This window comes from Chenopodium album, chromosome 20, assembly GCF_948465745.1.
Source record: "Chenopodium album chromosome 20, dcCheAlbu1.1, whole genome shotgun sequence".
In the NCBI taxonomy this organism is placed as follows: domain Eukaryota; kingdom Viridiplantae; phylum Streptophyta; class Magnoliopsida; order Caryophyllales; family Amaranthaceae; genus Chenopodium; species Chenopodium album.
This window is the reverse complement of record NC_137853.1, coordinates 39,400,758-39,421,984: the sequence shown is the minus strand read 5'-3', so window position 1 is coordinate 39,421,984 and position 21,227 is coordinate 39,400,758. Positions and strand designations below refer to the sequence as shown.

The following is a 21,227-nucleotide window of genomic DNA, read 5'->3' as shown; positions in this document are numbered from 1 at the left end:
AAATAAGGTGATCTATTCCACCATAATTTGCTAATATTTACATATAATAACAAGCTTTATATCTTACATGATGAAAACATAATATCACAACATAACATGCAAACTCAATTAAGGATATCTCACATATGCAATTTAATGTATAAACTTTTAGTATTACTCTCCTACCCCTTTTAATCTATCAATTTAATTACACTACTTATGCAACCTATAACTACGAGTAGATAGATCGAGTAACATATTAGACTTAATGATGATTTATTAAATCATCAATGTCTATGTCCTATAGCACATCCATTAATTTATGTCACGCACTTAACCAAGTTTCATGCATTAGCTAGTGAAGATATATAAAATAGTAACAAGCTTGTGGAAAAACCCATAAAAGAAGTTACAGTACTTTGGTTCAACAACATTGGTAAAAAGCCATCAATATCAAAGAAGTTTAGTAGGCGAGTACAGTTAAAATATAAAGTATTGCCAAAAAGAGGAACAACCAAGTGAATTGACCCAATTACCAAATTTCAACAAATGACATATGCAATAGCCTATAAATCAAACAAATAAACAATATATTTGCAAATTAAATACATGCAATATTTTTTCACTGTTACATTTAATTTTATTTCCCTACATTATCTTAGCTTGCTTATGTAACACGGCATCAGAATATCTGCAGTGTTACAGTTGAAACAAAACAAAAGCACACGATCGATCGAACTGAAGTTTAACGTACATATACGTAAGCCAAATTTTAAGGTTGAGTTTGTAGTATCAACTCGTTACTTCCCACGTGCATGCATGTACTATAGTTTATTTTATTTCTATTTATAATATAATGGAGTATATTTTTTGAACTATTCATTCTTTATTTGCCCAAATTTAGTCAACATCTATCTTTGAAGGGTACATTGTATTTTAAGGTGGTGCATGTTTGGTTTGGCTATTTTTTCTTACATAAAACTTTATTCTTTTTTTTTTTTTAACTCTATAGTTTCACCAATAAGGTAAAATGTAACATGAGGTGAAAAATATACTTAAGAGTTTTTGGGTTATGTTATGGGTGATGTTTAGTCTACATCAGATGATCATGTAATAGTACACGTGGACCATGCATATAAATAAATTGGGGGGTAGTATCTAGTGGTGAATAAGAGGAATTGCTAGCTAGGGTTAGGTTTTGCTTTCCTAGGATGAAATCTAGACGTACCAATATTAATTATATTGTTGTGAATTTTGATTAGTATATGAGTAGTGTAATCACTTGACGAATGACTGAATTGACATGGGTCTCTATTTATGTCCTTTTTGAGTTTGGTATGTGGTTGTTGACAAAATAAATACGAATTGGTGAGCTAGTAGCCTCCAATCGATCTCTATGAAGAAAAGGAGGTTATGTGCTTAATTATATATTTTCTAAATTGATTAGTAATTACCTATTTGAGACTTGCGAGGGTGATGATATTTATTTACCAATTATTATGAGCAATTTAGACGATAAATTACTTAAATTGAAAAAATGAATGAGGATTTGTGGAACAGAGAGAGTATTGCACTACGTAATTGGATTTATTTTGTACACGGATATGATTAAATAATTGACAAGTGATTTAAGTAAGACTAACAAATAGTGATTGGTGAAATACTTTCATTCATCATGCATGCAAGAGACTATCTAAAGTCAACCCTATAAATCAAACACGTTACAAGGGCACATGGTAGTTATTGTTAGACAGACAAACCATTTTATCGTTTTTAGTGAATTCTTCTTTTATTGGATTACCATGCCATAGAATGCATGGGAAAGAGTCTAAAGCAATTAAACTTGCTGATTAGAATTGATTAATGACGTTAATATAGCAAAGATATGACTAGTATTGTGAAAGCTCCATAGTTTGTATTTCATGTGCATCAACCTTTGTCACACCATTATTGTTGTCATTTTCAGTCACCCCCTATTGTGGATCTTGTCGACAAGTAGTCGTGATAGACTTGCTACAGCGAAGGAGAAAGTGGTGACTATTGCATTTAAGAAACTAACTTTATCTTTTTTTCGAGTTTCAAAATAATTACGTGTAACCATTTTAATGAACTTCTTTTCGAGTGAAACTATTTATTAAACCATATTGACGGTGTAACTTCTTAATTAACTTTAACCATGATCCATGTACTCCAATAAGTGGTATATATCACTATAAAGGGTGAGGTGGTAGAATAGTGACATCACTTTCCATACTACTTAGATATTTGGGGTTTAGGGATCAAATTTCTAGTGGTTTAACCATAATCCATATACTCCTATAAGTCTTAAAAAAATTCATGTATTTCCCCTCAAATGAGTCCCCCTTTTCTTATCTACAAACAAAAAAAAAAAATGACTATATATGTAAAAATTTGACTCTACAAAAGATCTCATATAAAAAAAAAAGAAGGAAAAAAAAATGAATGCAAACCTTAAAGACCAAAGTTTTAACAAATTAACATTCTGTACTCAAAGATCTAAATATGACACAAGTTAACTGAGCAGGCCGGAAATGAAGTCAATTGAATGACAGAAAGTTACAGCCCATTGGGCCTTATCTCTTCCAAATCAAAGAATGGACATTTTGATCCACCTGAAGCCCAAATTATGATATCATTGAACAGTAAATATTTGTGAACTCGGATCAATCTCACAAGTTTCACAATTTCACACTCCTAAAATCCACCCTTTTGAGGAAATTTTGATGTTTTGGGGCCTGGTGGCAAAAAAGATTGAGACCCTTGGGATAAATCTCGGAGTCATATAATGCCGTTTGAAACCATATATGATCATTATATGTTATTATAAACGTCCGTGGTAGGCTTGAGTTTACGAAATCACTTCAAGTTGTGAACGGGTAAATGACCGTTTAAGGGCATATTGGATGGTTCCACCGACCAAATTTGACTCCTGGAGGATATTAGAGACCATGGTAAACATCTAGGCAATTTTATTTACGGGCGAAAAAAGGACAAAAAATTACAAAATTGAAGGCTATAATCCACGCTTTTTGAGAAATTTTGAGCTTTTAGGGCCCGGTGGCGAAAAGTCTTGAAACCCTAAGAGATACATCTCGGGGTCACATAATGCCGTTTGAAACCATAAATGATCTTAATATGTTGTCATAAACGTCCGTGGTAGGCTTGAGTTTATGAAATCATTTCAAGTTGTGAACGGTTATAATGACCGTTTAAGGGCATATTAGATGGTTCCACCAACCAAATTTGACTCCCGAAGGATATTAGGGACCATGCTAAATATCTCGGCAATTTTTATTTCAGGGCGAAAAAAGGTCAAAAAATTAAAAATCTATAATCCACGCTTTTTGAGAAATTTTGAGGTTTCGGGGCCTGGTCGCGAAAAGCCTTGAGACCATGAGGGATACATCTCGGGGTCATACAATGCCGTTTGAAACCATAGATAATCATTATATGTTGTCATAAACGTCCGTGGTAGGCTTGAGTTTACGAAATCACTTCAAGTTGTGAACGGGTAAAATGACCGTTTCAGGGCATATTGGATGGTTCCACCGACCAAATTTGACTCCCGTATGATATAAGGGACCATGGTAAACATCTCGGCAATTTTAATTTCCAGACGAAAAAAGGTCAAAAAATAACAAAATTAAAGGCTATAATCCACGCTTTTTGAGAAATTTTGAGGTTTTGGGACCTGGTGGAGAAAAGCCATGAAACCCCAAGGGATACATCTCGAGGTCATATAATGTCGTTTGAAACCATAAATGATCATTATATGTTGTCATAAACGTCCGTGGCAGGCTTGAGTTTACGAAGTTGTGAACGGGTAAAGTAACCGTTTAAGGGCATATTGGATGGTTCCACCGACCAAATTTGACTCCCTAAGGATATTAGGGACCATGGTAAACATCTTGGAAATTTTTATTTCCGGGCGGAAAAAGGTCAAAAACTTTCAAATTTGAAGGCTATAATCCACGTTTTTTGAGGAATTTTAAGGTTTCGGGGCCCGGTTGCGAATAGCCTTGAAACTCTAAGGGATACATCTCGGCATCAAATAATGCCATTTGAAACCAAAAATGATCATTATATATTTTCATAAACGTCTGTGGTATGCTTGAGTTTACAAAATCACTTCAAGTTGTGAACGGGTAAAATGACCGTTTAAGGGCATATTGGATGGTTCCACCGACCAAATTTGACTCCTGGAGGATATTCAGGACCATGGTAAACACCTCGGCAATTTTTATTTTCGGGCGAAAAAAGGTGAAATGATTACAAAATTGAAGGCTATAATCCACATTTTTTGAGGAATTTTAAAGTTTTGGGGCCCGGTGGCGAAAAGATTTGAGACCCTAAGGGATACATCTCGGGGTCATAAAAAGTCATTTGAAACCATAAATGATCATTATATGTTGTCATAAACGACCGTGGTAGGCTTGAGTTTACGAAATCACTTTAAGTTGTGTACGGGTAAAATGACTGTTTAAGGGCAATATTGGATAATTCCACCGACCAATTTTGAATCCCGGAGGATATAAGGGACCATGGTAAACATCTCGGCAATTTTCATTTTCAAGAGAAAAAAGGACAAAAAATTACAAAATTAAAGACTATAATCCACGTTTTTTGAGGAATTTTGAGGTTTTGGGGCCCGGTGGCGAAAAGTCTTGAAACCCCAAGGTATACATCTCGGGGTCATAAAATGTCGTTTGATCGAAACCATAAATGATCATTATATGTTGTCATAAACGTCCGTGGTAGGCTTGAGTTTACGAAATCAATACAAGTTGTGAACAGGTATAATGACCGTTTAAGGGCATATTAGATGGTTCCATCGACCAAATTTGACTCCCGAAGGATATACGGGACCATGGTAAAGATCACGTCAATTTTTATTTTTGGGCAAAAAAAGGTTTAAAAATTAAAAATTTGAACGCTATAATCCACGCTTTTTGAGAAATTTTGAGGTTTCGGGGCCCGGTGGCGAAAAGCCTCGAGGCTCTAAGGGATACATCTCAGGGTCATATAATGTCGTTTGAAACCATAAATGATCATTATATGTTGTCATTAAAGTCTGTGGTAGGCTTGAGTTTACAAAATTACTTCAAGTTGTGAACGGGTAAAATGACCGTTTAAGGGCATATTAGATGGTTCCACCGACCAAATTTGACTCCCGGAGGATATTAGGGACCATAGTAAACTTCTCGGCAATTTTATTTCCGAGCAAAAAAAGGTCAAAAAATAACAAAATTGAAGGCTATAATCCACGCTTATTGAGGAATTTTGAAGTTTCGGGGCCCGGTGGCAAAAAGACCTGAAACCCTAAATGATACATCTCGGGGTCATATAAAGTCGTTTGAAACCATAAATTATCAATATATGGTGACATAAACGTCCGAGGTAGGCTTGACTTTACAAAATCACTTCAAGTTGTGAACAGGAAAAATGACCGTTTAAGGGCATATTGGATGATTCCACCGACCAAATTTGACTCCCTGAGCATATTAGGGACCTTGGTAAACATTTCGGCAATTTATATTTCCAAGCGAAAAAAAGGTCAAAAAAATAAAAAAATTAAAGGCTATATAATTCACACTTTTTAAGGAATTTTGAAGTTTCGGGGCCTGGTAGCAAAAGCCTAGAAACCTAAAGGGATACATCTCGGGGTCATATAATGTCGTTTGAAACCATGAATGATCATTATATGTTGTCATAAACGTCCATGGTAGGCTTGAGTTTACTAAGTTGTGAACGGGTAAAATGATCGTTTAAGGGCATATTGTATGGTTTCACCGACCAAATTTGATTCCCAGAGGATATTAGAGACCATGGTTAACATCTCGTCAATTTTTATTTCTGGGCAAAATAAGGTCAAAAAATTTCAAAATTAAAGGCTATAATCCACGCTTTTTGAGGAATTTTGTGGTCTCGGGGCCTGTGGCGAAAAACCTTAAAACTTTAAGGGATACATCTCGGGGGCAAATAATGCTGTTTGAAACCGAAAATGATTATTATATGTTTTCATAAACGTCCGTGGTAGACTTGAGTTTACGTAATCACTTCAAGTTGTGAACGGGTAAAATGGCCGTTTAAGGGCATATTGGATTGTCCCACCGACCAATTTGACTCCCGGAGGATATTAGGGACCATGGTAAACATCTCGGCAATTTTTATTTCTAGGCGAAAAAAGTCATAAAATTACAAAATTAAATCCAAGCTTTTTTAGGAATTTTGAGGTTTCGGGGCTCGGTGGAGAAAAGACTTGAAACCCCAAGGGATAGATCTCGGGGTCATATAATGTCGTTTGAAACTATAAATGATCATTATATGTTGTCATAAATGTCTGTGGTAGACTTGAGTTTACGAAGTTGTGAATGGGTAAAATGACCGTTTAAAGGCATATTGGATGGATCCACCGACCAAATTTGACTCCCGGAGTATATTAGGGACCATGGTAAACATCTCGGCAATTTTTATTTTCGGGAGAAAAAAGGTCAAAAATTTTCAAATTGAAGGCTATAATCCACGCTTTTTGAGAAATTTTGAGGTTTCGGGGCCTGGTGGCGAAATGCCTTGAAACTCTAAGGGATACATCTCGGGGCCAAATAATGCCGTTTGAAACCAAAAATGATCATTATATGTTTTCATAAACGTCCGTGGTAGGCTTGAGTTTATGTAATCACTTCAAGTTGTGAACGGGAAAAATAACCGTTTAAGGGCAAATTGGATGGTCCCACCGACCAAATTTGACTCCCGGAGGATATTAGGACCATGGTAAACTTCTCGGCAATTTTTATTTCCGAGCGAAAAAAGGTCAAAAAATTACAAAATTAAAGGCTATAATCCACGCTTTTTGAGGAATGTTGAGGTTTCGGGGCCAGGTGCAAAAAAGCCTTGAAACCGTAAGAGATACATCTCGAAGTTATATAATGTCGTTTCAAACCATAAATGATCATTATTTGTATTCATAAACGGCCGTGGTAGGCTTGAGTTGACGAAATCACTTCAAGTTGTGAACGGGTAAAATGACCGTTTAAGGACATATTGGATGGTTCCACCGACCAAATTTGACGCTCGGAGGATATTAGGGACCATGGTAAAAATCTCGGCAATTTTTATTTTCGGGCCAAAAAAGCCCAAAAAATTTTAAAATTGAAGGCTATAAATCAATGATTTTTGAGGAATTTTGAGGTTTCGGGGCTCGGTGGCGAAAAACCTTGAAACCTTAAGGGATACATCTCGGGGTCATATAATGCCATTTGAAACCATAAATGATCATTCTATCTTGTCATAAACGTCTGTGGTAGGCTTGAGTTTACGAAATCACTTAAAGTTGTGAAAGGGTAAAATGACCGTTTATGGGCATATTGGATGGTTCCATCGACCAAATTTAACTACCGGAGGATATTAGGGACCATGGTAAACATCTCGGCAACTTTTATTTCCAGGTGAAAAAATGTCGAATAATTACAAAATTAAAGGATATAATCCACGTTTTTTGAGGAATTTTGAGATTTCGGGCCCGGTGGCGAAAAGCCTTGAAACCGTACGTAAGGGATACATATCGGGGTCATATAATGCCGTTTGAAACCATAAATGATCATTATATGTTGTCATAAACGTCCATGGTAGGCTTGAGTTTACGAAATCACTTCAAGTTGTGAACGTGTAAAATGACCGTTTAAGGGCATATTGGATGGTTCCACCGACCAAATTTGACTCCCGGAGGATATTAGTGATCATGGTAGACGTCTTGACAATTTTTATTTTGTGGCAAAAAAAGGTCAAAAAAAATTACAAAATTGAAGGCTATAATCCACGCTTTTTGAGGAATTTTAAGGTTTCGGGGCCCGGTGGCGAAAAACCATGAAACTCTAAGGGATACATTTCGGGGTCATATAATGCCGTTTGAAACCATAAATGATCATTATATGTTGTCTTTAACGTCCGTGGCAGGCTTGAGTTTACAAAATCACTTAAAGTTATGAACGAGTAAAATGATAGGTTAAGGGCAGATAGGATGGTTTCATCGACCCAATTGGACTCTTGGAGGGTGTTAGGGACCATGGTAAATATCTCTGCAATTTTAATTTCGGGCGAAAAAAGGTCAAAAAATTACAAAATTGAAGGCTTTTTGAGGAAATTTCGAGGTTTCGGGGCACGGTGTCGATAAGCCTTAAAACCTTAAGGGTTACATCTCGAGGTCATATAATGTTGTTTGAAACCATATATGATTATTATATGATCCTGAGATGTATCAATTAGGGTTTCAAGGCTCCGAGAGTTTATTTCAAAAAAAAAAGGCTCCGAGAGTTTATTTCAAAAAAAAAAGGCTCCGAGAGTTTAATCGGGTGGGAGGAACCATCCAATTTGCCTTTAAATGATCACTTTACCCGTTTTTGACATGCCTCTTGTATTGGCTATAAGCTCTCACGGGGCCTTTACGTTGCTTGATAATAGTCATATATGGATCCACACAATATTATATGATCCCAGGATTTATCCCGTAGTGTTCCGTGAAATTCCAACACTAGCTCCCGACAAGTCCTAAATCGCTCTGATTTCGTTATATTTTTTGACAGGGGTCTAAATTATTTTAGTTCAGTAAATGTGAACAGGCCCTGAATCAAATGTTATCAAATGTTAAGGTAATTGAAGTCATGTTAAAACATATTTTATCAAAGATAAGAAGTACTTAAGACTACATCATGCAAGCAGATGCCTTATCATAGAAACAGGCTAACAGCAAAAGTAAGGCCAACAGAGCAACTACAGACTCTGTAAGTATGGTACTTGAGGTCAGAATTAACAGCTAAAGACGCGTTACAGAAACTACTACAATCTGAAGCAACAAGCCTCTTATGCTTATGTTCCTCACATTAATAGGCAAATAGGAAAACTGTTGGCCGTCTAAGGTCGACTATAGAATGCTACTTAATTGGATTACAGGAGACCATGCAGCAGCACAAAGACAATTGAGATTAGAGTCATTAGATAAATTGTATATTGGTATTAGAGTATTATTGTGATCGAAAATATCATCCAAGTAATGAACAGAACAAAAAAAGTTCATGCTAAAGAAAAAAACCAACTAAAAAAAGTTACTCAAAACATGAACATTAAGCTTACATACATTTATTTGGAGAGGTTACTTAAAAAATCATAAGTACTTAAATTATGAACAACCTTCTAGCTTCTCTGCTAAATCAGAAAACTATCTTAAAAGAAGTCTGGAATAATAAAAATCAGAAAAGAATGAACTACTGAGATTTACAGAACCTAACTTTTAGTTCCTGAGAAATAATTTGTCTAATTAAGAGTCATTATATTTCTAAACTGGAAAGTACTTGCTGATCCCAAAAACTTGAAAAGCATGCCACTTCCAGATGTAGTTATTGTTATTCTAATTTACCCCAACAAGCTAGCTTAGGAAGCACCAGGCTTCCCAGACTTCGGCGACGTTTTCCGGTCTTCAATCCTCATCTCCGTCGGTGATATGGAAAGTCGTCTATCCTTTTTAATCTGTTGCGCACGACATTCAATGCTGCAAAAGGCTCCGAAGTTGCTGTATATGACAATAAAAAATTTTAAATCAAAAGCTAAGAATTTAAAAAAAAAAAAAAATGTATGGTAACTCAAACAGAATGAATTCAATAGAATGACTAGCCAAAATCATTTATTTCTCTATATTTTAATACGAGTAAAACAAATCATGAATAAAAGTAATGTTCTTAGGGCGTTGATATTCTTGATAATAATCTTTTTTATCGTAGTTGTTTTCATCACACATATACAATTTGTACAAATTAACCATTTAGCAACTCGTAAAAACCATTTAGCCAAAATTCTCAAAACATTAAAATTTGAGAGCAACTCCAATGACAAGCTAATTTTTAAATGCAAACCTGTACATATAAATTGTGGAAGTACTTTGAATCAATTTCTTACAATAGAAACACTTCTTAAGAAATTCACCAAACGGCACTTTACTCTGATCAAGCGGTTCACGTGTTGCCGGAGCAATTGTGAATATCGACGGTCGACTATAATCCGGCGGATTTCTCGGAACTATCGCCGAAAAATTACGTTCCGACAGAATTGTGATCGGAGCAGTAGGAAGCTCCGGCGAATATTCTGGAAGCAGGGGAGGAGGATGAGATTCCGGCCACAATTCCTCGCCGGAGATGACGGAGGTGTACCAAAGCTTGATGATCGACTATCACGAGATCGTTTTAACGACATTGTAGAAATTAGTAAATTGAATTAGGGGATTCGGAAATTAGGTTTATAGAATTTGGGAATTAGGGTTTATAGAAATTGGGAGTAAAGAGGGGATTCCGATATTGAGGGGCGAGAAGGTTTTGCCGAGGCGTCAAGCTCGGTTATTTATAGGCTATTGTGGACCCTACTTTTTTTTTTTTTAAATTTTTTTATTGGAGGAAACATCAGAGAACTCGTCTTAGACAATTATGCTGAATTTGCGGAGATTTTGGTGATTAAAAACGGAATCTTAAAAGTGAATCATATTAATGAGATTTATTTCCATGCTTGAGAGATTTTTTGAGATTTTTCTAAACTAAGATTCTGATTCTTTTCCTAATTATGTTCTAGGTTGTTTGCAATAAATAATTTAATGAAAAAATTGGTAAAAATAATCCTGATTTTCACATATTAGCTTTAAATAATCCCAATACGTGTCAACATGTTATTGGTTCAAGAAAACAATACCCAAACGGTTAAACCTCCCTAGCCCCTGCCACCACCCAAACCTTCACAAGTCGACAACCCCAACCACCTCTGGCAACCCCAAACCTCCCAAAACGGCCACTCCTCTGCACCTTAACCCTTATAATTACCGCCCCTCAGCCCACTTCCCCTAAATTTGCCTCGTCCCAAAGTCTGCCACCGGAAACCCCAATACCTCCTTTTCCCAAGCCACGAAACAAACCCCGTCATCTCCCTTTTTAATTTCCATCCACAAAAGTACAAAACCCAACCTCCTCTCTTTCCGCAGCCACAAATCCCCGTTCCCTCCCCTTCCACAACTCATAAAGCCCTTTAAACGAGGCAATTTAGATTGAGGAAAGGGAAAAAGGGTGGTTTTTGGGGGGTGGGATGGGGGTTATGGCGGTTTCGGTTGTGGGTTGGGGAGACAATCGATTTTGGGAGGTGGGGTGGGGATGGGGCGGTTTTTGGTGGTGGCCTGGGGAGGGTGGGCTGTTGGAGACTGGTGGCGAGGAATTGGTTGATTTTTTTTCCTTTTATTAATTTTACTTTATTTTTGACCATTCACTACCTAGTTAATAGATTAACAATCACTCATGACCAATAAAAGCAAATACGCCCCAAAGTTGAGATTAGTTAAAGTGTATACGTAAAGTTGAGATTATTATTGCCAATTTTTTCTAAAAAAATTTATTATTATTATTATTGTTATTATTATTATTATTATTATTATTATTATTATTATTATTATTATTACAAATTGAAAAATAAGTTATAACGTAGTTGTATTAATTGTTTTATTTTATATGTAAAATACTGAGAAATTTATTTAAAATAAAACTCTAAATAACTCTTTTGTCATAAAAAATATATTAGAGATTGCTTACTTGACCTTTTATGTGTCATACTTAATTATTAATGGATTATTGTTATGTACGTGGCACACCACTTGGCATTTGGCGAAAATTGGAATGTCAAGTATCATTGTCTTGTGGATGGCTTCTAGATCCGAGTTTGTATGTTAGTGAAATCTTGACATGATATGACAGCAATGATACACGTACACTTTAGCTGTTCATATCAAAGAGGGAGTTATGAAGAAGAATTGTCATTTTAAACGTTCAAATAAAGGGCAAAATCTAAAACTACCCTAATTGAAAAGCAAAGGGTAGGGAACTCACCTTCTTAAGCTTTAATATAAATTGCCGCATCTAAACTCCTTGTTAGGCTACCTTCTTCACTCATCGCCTTGTTTCAAATAAATCTTCAATTTTCCTCTCAGGCTTCTCGTTCTTCATCTATCTCCATCCCAATTTAATTTCTCTATCGAATCTTTCTGGGAAAGCAAATCAACAGTTTGCGGATCAAAATTTACAAGGCATCGGGCCTGGTAATCTTTCGTTTCCCTTTTTAAAATCTGTTTAAGTTCATTTCTTAAGATCATCTTGACTACTTTTAATTAAATTATTTTTTTTTGAAGGAATAATTAAATTATTTCAGTTTAGGTAAAAATTAATTGTTAATTTTTAAAATTCTAACAATGAGACTTTAATTTTGATTTGCCAAAAAAGTAAAACGGATGGCAACGGGTCGGACTCGGAGCGGATTATGCTAAATCTGACTCCGATCCGACAGGAAGTCGGAGGTTAAATCCGACTCCGACTTAGTATCCGATCTCTAACTCCGACTCTGATCTGATCCGACCGACTTCGAGTTTTTTTCATTATTCAATATACTTTGAGATGTTGGGCTATTTGGGCCTTTACAACCCATACCCAATGCCACCATGACCCACATAAAAATTCACTATCTATTGGAGTCGGAGTCGGATAATCCGTCAAAGTCGGATGTTTATCGGAGTCGGATTTTTTTCTCGGATTTTTTGTAGGATTCGACTCCGACCCTCCTCTGACTCGGAGTCGAATTATTTTAACGGAGTCGAACTCGGATTACTTTTTTCTTGGATTCGGAGCAGATTTTTTTACCTCGGATCGGGCGAAGTAAGGTCGGATCCGGATTGGATTGTCATCCCTAAATAGCGGACTCTAATAAAAGGACGGAGGGACTGATCGATTCTCACCCCGCCTTTGTGGCTCTCAAAACACACAAAAAAACATTTTATTTTCTCTCGACTTTGACTATCCTTTTTTTTTTTAAAACAAAAAAAAATCTATTAACTTTTTTTTTTTTTAAAAAAAAAAATCTATTAACTTTTTTGACACAATACTTATTAACATTTAAATTTACATAATATCAATAAATATGGTCAAAGCAAGGTAAAATGGTCAAGTAGGTCAATTATTTTAGAACGCAGTGAGTAGTTTATTTTTATTTCGGAATTTATATTGGATCCAATCTATTGAAATATAATTCTAATTAGTATATAAATTTGAATGGGAAGTTTCAAGTTATACTGGACTCAACTTTTCAAAACCGAATATTATTTTGAATTTAATCCAAATCCAATCCGAACACGAATTAACACCCTTATTAAAACTAGGGTATCCTACGCGCGCGATGCGAGCAAAGGGGCTAGCTCTTGCGGAGAATTTGTATTGACATGTATTTATACCGTTGGTTTGGGTGGTAGACATGGTAATTTTAATGCATACACTATCTGATTTATGTGTCTATGTGGTGAATTTGTAGAATAGTATAAGAAAGCCACCAAAATCTTTTAAGACAATTATTTTTTAAAACCCTAAAAAGTTTGATAGTGTTATTTCAAAATTATTATTAAATAATATTTAATTGATTTGCATCCCTTCATATTTTAGGCGTCGAGTGTTAGTTTAGAACTCTTAATTGACGTGCATGTTTCAATAATACTTAGTGTAATATTTTTAGCGTGTTTTTCTTCAATTAAATTTTTTGTGAGCTGTGGACTTGTGGTCATATGGACTATGGAGTAATAATATGTAAGATGTTGCAGCTAAAAACATAATTATGTATATTTTTTCCTCTTAAATTCTCTCAATAATTAATACCAGCTATTTTTTTTTCCTACCATCGATTGATTTCCCTTGATTTTAGGATTTTTAAGCTCTTTATACCTCTTGATAACATACGTATGCTCAAATATCACTGTATGTACATTTCAAAAGCTAATAAACCTTAACGATAGTTATAATTAAAGGACAACAAGATAGTAAATAAGAAGAGCAATTACAAAAGAGTAAAAATAAACAGTATCTTGGTTATAAACCATCTCTTTGTATATACAATTTTTATTGCTTTATAAATAATAATAATATCATATGAAGTGCAAAACATTAGAATTTTTTTATTAAAAAAAAACATTACATGTTTTTTGTTTAAAAAAACTGAATTAATTGATGATATATGAATAAAGAAAAAAAGACATTAAATATATTAATGATAGTAAATATATTAATGAGGGTAAAAAAGTAAATACACATTTTGCACACAATTTGGTATATATTTTTGAGGGTATAATTGGTAGTACACTATTCCTAAAAGTTATTTTCTACTTTTTATAAGGTAGGGATAGGGAAGTACAAAGCTATTTGGTGAATGGATGGATTATTCGAAAATATATACTTCTTTAGTTTGTATATAAATTTGGATTTTAGTTTTTCTTTGAATTATATTCAATTGATCGTTTTATACTCTTTAGTCTTTACCTGACCACTTTAGTTGTCATAGTTTGATTGTTTGAGCAAAGTCTAAAAGTTTTCAAGCAATATTGAACAAATACGTAGCAAAATTAGGGTAAATAATATTTTTAAATTTATATTTAACAATATTTTTTAGGGGCTTGGTTGATAAATATCCCAAAAGTTGTTACACAATCCTTTATAAAATAAAAGATCATACTTTGCAACTGATTTCCAGGACTTAAATAAACCATCCTTCATTAGGGTTTTATTTTTTTGTATATTTTTTCACAGTTAATCTACCATGGATTTGAGTGATTATGATTCCGACTCCGACTTCTACGAAACTAATGAGGATTACTCCAATGGCAAGGCCATTACAAACTACACAATATTAGACGAAACAGAGATTCAACGTCGACAAGATGAACAAATCTCTCAAATCTCCTCACTGTTATCACTGTCCAATGATGAAGCAAGCCTCTTGCTTTACCATTACAATTGGAAGGTTGATAAGTTGCAAGACGATTGGTTTGCCGATGAGCACGCTGTTCGTGTCAAAGTCGGGTTATTCATCAACCCTAATGATAAAGACATTGATAATATCAAAGGTGATGGTGATACTTGCAAAATCTGTTACGACGAATTGAAACCTGGAAACTATCGATTCGTGTCGTGCGGACACAAGTTTTGTGTTGTGTGTTGGAAGAGTTACATAAGTGTGGCTATTAACGACACGGGTGCTGGTGCTTTGTCCCTCAAGTGTCCGGCAATTAAGTGTCAAGCTGCTGTGACTCGTGATTTGGTTGTTGAGTTGGCGTCGAAAGAGGAGAAGGAGAGGTTTGATGAGTATTTTGTGAGGTCTTTTGTGGAAGGAAGGAAGAATACTACTAAGTGGTGTCCTGCACCGGGTTGTGATAAGGCGGTGGAGTTTGTGCTTGAAGATGGAGAAAGCCATGGATATGATGTTACATGTGTGTGTTCGCGTGCCTTTTGTTGGAATTGCGCGGAGGAGCCTCATAGACCGGTGGATTGTGAGCTTGTTGCGAAGTGGACCTTGAAGAATTCATCGGAGGCTGAGAACACTAAATGGATACTCGCGTATGCTAAGCCTTGTCCCAAGTGCAAGCGCCCTATTGAGAAGAATCATGGATGCAGTCATATGACTTGTTCTGCCCCTTGCAAGTAAGAGCTCCTACAACTTTTAATTTTTTTTTTTACTAGTATTATGAAAAGATTTTTATAGATGATTACACGGAATAATCCCTTTTGGTTCATGCTTGTAGCCGACTCTACCTATGGGATTAAGACTTTGGTTGATTTTGATTGTATTGATTGATTGACTAGTATTATGAAACACTTCAGTAGATGTTAGCTAGTGTGTTTGATAACATCTTGAGAATCGTAAAGCTAAGTTATGAGGTTGAATCTCATGTACATTCCTGTCTTTGATTGTTGTATTGTATTCAGGAAAAACAAAGTCTGTAAATCAAATTGTAGAAATTGAGTGTCTTGATGGTACAAATAATCTGTATATAGATCATCGTTTCACCTAGAGATGGATGTTGTTACTTATATGAATTATATATTCTTAGGAAAAACAAAGTAAATTAAATACTAATTTCATTATTACTTTACCTAATTTCAAAATAGAATGTTAAAAAAAGGATGGGTTAATTGGGAGTAATTAGACTTGCTTTATGGTTGGAAATTTAGAAATTGATGTTTTGAAGTTAAAATTAGAAAAGAGTAAAGTTTGACAATATACCAATTGATGGAAGTGGAGGGATATTTACGCCTAATTATTTGTTTAGGTTATTTGCATTATATGAAGGAACTTTAATTTTTATCAGAAAATTGAACATTATCTTAGATTATGTGAAGTGTTAATGTATGAATAATTTGTGTAGGTTTGAGTTCTGTTGGTTGTGCCTAGGGAATTGGTACAAACATACGGGGTGCAACAGATTCAATGTAGAGGATAAAGATATCGATGAAAGAATGAGGAAAAATGCGCAACTATCTATTAGAAGATACTCACATTATTATGAAAGGTGGGCAAGCAACCATAAATCGCGACAAAAAGCCATGGATGACTTGCAAAGAGTTGAGGAGCATGATCTGAACAAGCTGAGTGGCAGGGTGAGCACCCCTACAACACAACTAGAATTCGTCGTGCAAGGATGGAAGCAAATCATAGAGTGTAGGCGAGTACTGAAGTGGACTTACGCGTATGGGTACTACTTAGAGGAGGACAAAAAGGAGGACAAAGATTTTAAGGTAAAAAAAGAATTGTTTGAGTTTTTGCAAGGTCAAGCTGAGACTCAGCTTGAGAGGCTTCATTCTTGTGCTGAGATAGAACTGTCGCGATTCCTTAAAGATGTTGTGAATGAAGATGATGATACAACAATGAAGAACCCTGATGATGATATGGATTTCAGTAGGTACCGTGTTAAGCTGGTTGGTCTAACAAAGGTAACTGGTACACACTTTGAAGAGTTGGTTAAGGCCTTGGAGAATGGATTATCGGAAGTGGATTTGGGTCGAAAGATAGGGTGCAACAACAGGTCGAAGAAGAGAAAGGATTCGGCTTCTTCTTCACAAGATCCTCAAGGTTTTGTTTATGATCCGGATGACTCTTGGCAGTGTGATCAGTGTACCTTCATAAATACAGGCACAGCTACTTCGTGTCAGATGTGCTATACATAGATTTGATTGAAGGTTTATGTTTATTTAAGTTACTAGTACCATTGTTTACAAGACAGAGGATTATGGTTTGGTTTGAGGTTTTTTATTTTCTTCTTATGTTATTTGCTTGCTTTGAATTGGAATCTGTGAACAAAATGATACAGGATTATGATTTAAGTTTTTGTTTTAAACTATTGTAATTTCATGTGTTTTTAACAATGGTTTTTGTACTGTATTATTTTTGTTCTAGCTCCCTTTCCAGAACTTCAAAATGAATAGTACTCTGTAGTATGCAATGAATGTTGAGACCCTAAAAACTTAAATCCTAAGCTACAAGCCTGCAACCAAAATACAACAAGTTTTCCTACCGGGTGGCCATCTAATTAAATTGAATTGTTGGAGTACAAAATTTTACTTAAATCAGTTTTACATGATAGAGGAGGCTGAGGCTGAGATCTAAGGATGGCAACGGGTAGGATCTAGGTAGAGTATAGTAACATCCGGACCAGAGTTTTTTTTTTTTTATCTTTACGACCTTACCCATACCCTACATGGACCCTAAGGTTCTAAAATTTTAAAAGCCTTACTCGTACCCTATGAGCTTTGGGTCTAGCAAGGTCGTCGGGTGGGGGGTGGGGTGCCATTTGGGTCTTTTACCTACTTTTTTTTTTTTTTTTTATTCCTCATCCAAATTCTAATCGTCTATATTATAGTGTACGGCTTTTGTAGTGTGTAAAAATTATAGTAAATAACTTGCGTGAATATGACTGATCAATCAAACATATTGAAAAAACAATTCTAAGAAGAAGAAAATTTACTCCATAATATGAGTATAATGTTAACTCCAAAATATTATTGTCCATAAGCACATTAAATTCAAAGTCTCGCAAAATTAACTGCACAGCTATCAAGTTAGTAGGTTTCTGTATTTAGTAGTTGTCTTCCATATCATTTTGTATTCGACGCTAGCTTTTAGGTAGCTTTTAGTGGTTTGACCAAGTCAAACCACTACATACTTAATAAAAAATGTGAGCGTTTGGCAAGGTAGTGGTTAGGGTAGCTTTTAGTGGTGGAGGTAGCTTTTGTGAAAAGTTAGAAAGATTAGCTTTTGATATTAGAGGTAACTGTTGAAAATTTAATCTATAGTTTTAAAAATAAAATATTGATTTTTATATGTAACAGCTAGTCAACCGCTACTTTACCGAACGCTCATATCTAAATTACTTATCTTCACAGCTAACGGCTTATTGACAGCTAACAACTACCTACACAGCTAACAACTGTATCCACAGCTACAGCTACTTTCACAGCTATATTTTGCCAAACACGCCTAATCAATGAAATTACTCTCCAATTTTCATTTTAAGAGAACTATATAAAAGGTAAATACAACTATTTTTGCCCACCACTAGAGAGAACGGTTAAATTTTGTGTGTACGGCAAAAGTGTTAAGTTGAAGTCAAATTAATTATTTTTATAATCGTTATTATAAGGATAAGTACAATATTTTACTTTATTTGTTGGCGTTAATTAGATATTCGAGGGCGACGTTTATCTTTCCACTTTATTTAATATTCCATATTACTATCTCCATTTTACAAAAGAAATACAACAAAGAGAATTAATTTTTTTTTATTTATTAATATTATCTAATCTATACTATATACTAAAGTAATCACCGGAGGGGACACTTGGCATGATTTTGTGAAAATTTTTCCCTCCAAAATGCTTTACTTTCTTTTTTTTTTTTTAAAAAAAAAAAAAAAATTCTAATAAAATATTTAAAGGATAGACATTAGTAAATTCAATTTTTTTTTAAAAAAAATGTTACGTAAGTATTTAATTTCAATTAATTCTATTTCAATTGACTATTATTATATTATACTTTATAAATCCGTGCATTGCACGGGGTTAAAACTAGTTAACAAAATAAATGATAGATTTAATAATTAATAAAATCAATTATGCAATTTAAAAGATAACAATGCTGTTGTCAAATAAAGATAACAATGCTACAAAATAAAAGCAAGAAAATTTAGATATGAAAGCCTGAAGGGTGTACTCCGCATAAAACTAAACTCTCTGTGTCAAAAAATAAAATAAGTAAATAAATAAATAAAAACCTAAACTCTCTACCTTTCGAAATTCAATCTCAAACTTATTTCCATAAATATTAATACAATTACTTTCCATAAATAATATGCAATTACTCTAACATATGTTAGGATTCCTATAATAAATTAATAACATCACAGCCCTTACCATAAAACCAATTGGTAGAAGCTCCCCAAGATCAGAGAAACCCATCTCAATCTGCCCAAAAAAAAAAAAAAAAAATTCGTCGACAAGCCATGGAATCTGATGATGATAACTTGGAAGTTTACGACAGCGATTATGGTGAGGAAGAATACAACTACGGCAGTGATTCCGACACGGGCAATTATAGCTCCGTGTCAGATGAAGATGAATCTAATGTCAATCACTATGGTACCTTCAACTCAAAGAAAACTTATACAGTATTGAAGGAGGGTGATATCAAGAAACAGCAAGAAGATCAAATTTCTCATGCTTCTATTGTTTTATCTATATCAGAAGTTGCTGCAAGCAAGCTGCTTTATTACTATAAGTGGAACGTATCTCAGCTCCACGATCAGTGGTTCGCTGATGAAGATAAAGTGCGCGATAAGGTTGGTTTACCTAGCGCAGTTGTACCCTTTTCAACCACTGAGGAATCGATCACTTGTGGTATCTGTTTTGATGTCCTGCCTTGGGAAGAATTCTATCCTATGGTTTGTGGTCATCTGTACTGTAAAACATGTTGGAGAGGGTATATTACTACGTCGATTAATGATGGGCCAGGATGCTTGTCGCTAAGGTGTCCTGAGCCTTCGTGCAGAGTGGCAGTTTGTCGAGACTTGATAGATGATCTAGGAACGGAGGTAGAAAGAGAGAAGTATCATCGGTATTATTTAAGGGCGTATGTGGAGGAGAGCAGGAAAATTAAGTGGTGTCCTATGCCAGGGTGTGAGAATGCAGTAGAATTTGAGTTAGGAAATAATAAATTTGATGTTACTTGTCTTTGTTTTGGTAGCTTCTGTTGGAATTGTGGGGAGGATGCTCATCGCCCTGTGAACTGTGAAACCGTGTCTAAGTGGGTGTTGAAGAACAGCTCTGAGGCCGAGAACACCAAATGGATCCTAGAAAACTCGAAGCCATGTCCAATGTGCAAGCGCAACATTGAGAAGAACAAAGGGTGCATGCATATGTCTTGCTCTCCACCCTGCAGGTACCAGTTCTGTTGGCTCTGTCTCGGGGATTGGAAGAAGCACGGGCAAGAAACTGGGGGTTTCTATGCGTGCAACATATACAATGATAAAAAAGAAAAAGGATTGTTGGACGAAGAAGAAACGACCAGGAATAGGGCAAAATCATCTTTGGATAAATATGCACATTATTATGAACGGTGGGCAGCTAACCAAAAGTCAAGGGAGAAAGCAATTGAAGATCTCAAGGCATTAGACACTGGTATACTAGTGGACCTTCGCAACAAGACCAATGAAACAGAGGTACAACTCAAATTCATAGCAGAAGCTTGGGAACAGATAATAGAATGTAGACGAGTATTGAAGTGGACTTATGCGTATGGCTATTATTTACCTGAAGACGAGCCTGTCAAGAAACAATATTTTGAGTATCTCCAAGGACAAGCTGAGGCTCAACTTGAAATACTGCATAACTGCACAGAGAAGGAGCTTAAGAGTTTCCTTGAGAAAGATGATGAGGATTTCGGAAAATTTCGTGTGAAGCTTGTTGGTTTAACTGCTGTCACTCAATCCTACTTCACAAAATTAGTTGCATATTTTGAAACTCAGAAGTAGTAAGCTAAAATAACCTCTGAATCAGTACTATTAAGATTCCCAAATACTACGACAATTGTTTATGTTATAATTAGTTACGGCCCTAATTATCAATCTATGTACATGAGTCACATGATACAGGATCACAAGAAGCTACTTCAGAAACAGATTATGATCCAGTTTTGCTTGTTTTGGACGGATTATCACGTTTGATTTATGTATATTGGTAGTTTTACACTTTGTCTGATTAGGTGTTTAATAGCAATAGTTTGTTTTCGTTTTATCTATTTAGTATACTGTTTTCCAAGATCTTGAATGCAATTATATTAAAACGGGGAAGTAT

The 21,227-nt window shown here is 35.2% G+C and overlaps 1 protein-coding gene and 1 pseudogene across 1 annotated transcript; both read left to right on the top strand.

Annotated features, from left to right (window-relative positions):
* The first annotated feature begins 14,643 nt into the window (after nt 1–14,643).
* On the top strand, nt 14,644–17,048 carry LOC145597213 (putative E3 ubiquitin-protein ligase ARI8). The gene is made up of 4 exons (XM_081653364.1): nt 14,644–15,524; nt 16,250–16,724; nt 16,755–16,814; nt 16,848–17,048. Exons 1-4 carry the CDS (start codon nt 14,644–14,646, stop codon nt 17,046–17,048), a joined length of 1,617 nt encoding a protein of 538 aa, XP_081509490.1.
* Nucleotides 17,049–19,378: 2,330 nt separating this feature from the next.
* On the top strand, nt 19,379–20,905 carry LOC145597212 (putative E3 ubiquitin-protein ligase ARI7 pseudogene; annotated as a pseudogene).
* The last annotated feature ends 322 nt before the right edge of the window (nt 20,906–21,227 follow it).

Excerpts from the sequence above, each read along its gene's own strand:
- LOC145597213 (XM_081653364.1), top strand. The coding sequence starts at position 14,644 with ATGGATTTGAGTGATTATGATTCCGACTCCGACTTCTACGAAACTAAT. Across the intron at positions 15,525-16,249 it reads ACTTGTTCTGCCCCTTGCAA|GTTTGAGTTCTGTTGGTTGT; the intron begins GTAAGAGCTCCT and ends TAATTTGTGTAG. Across the intron at positions 16,815-16,847 it reads AGCTGGTTGGTCTAACAAAG|GCCTTGGAGAATGGATTATC; the intron begins GTAACTGGTACA and ends GAGTTGGTTAAG.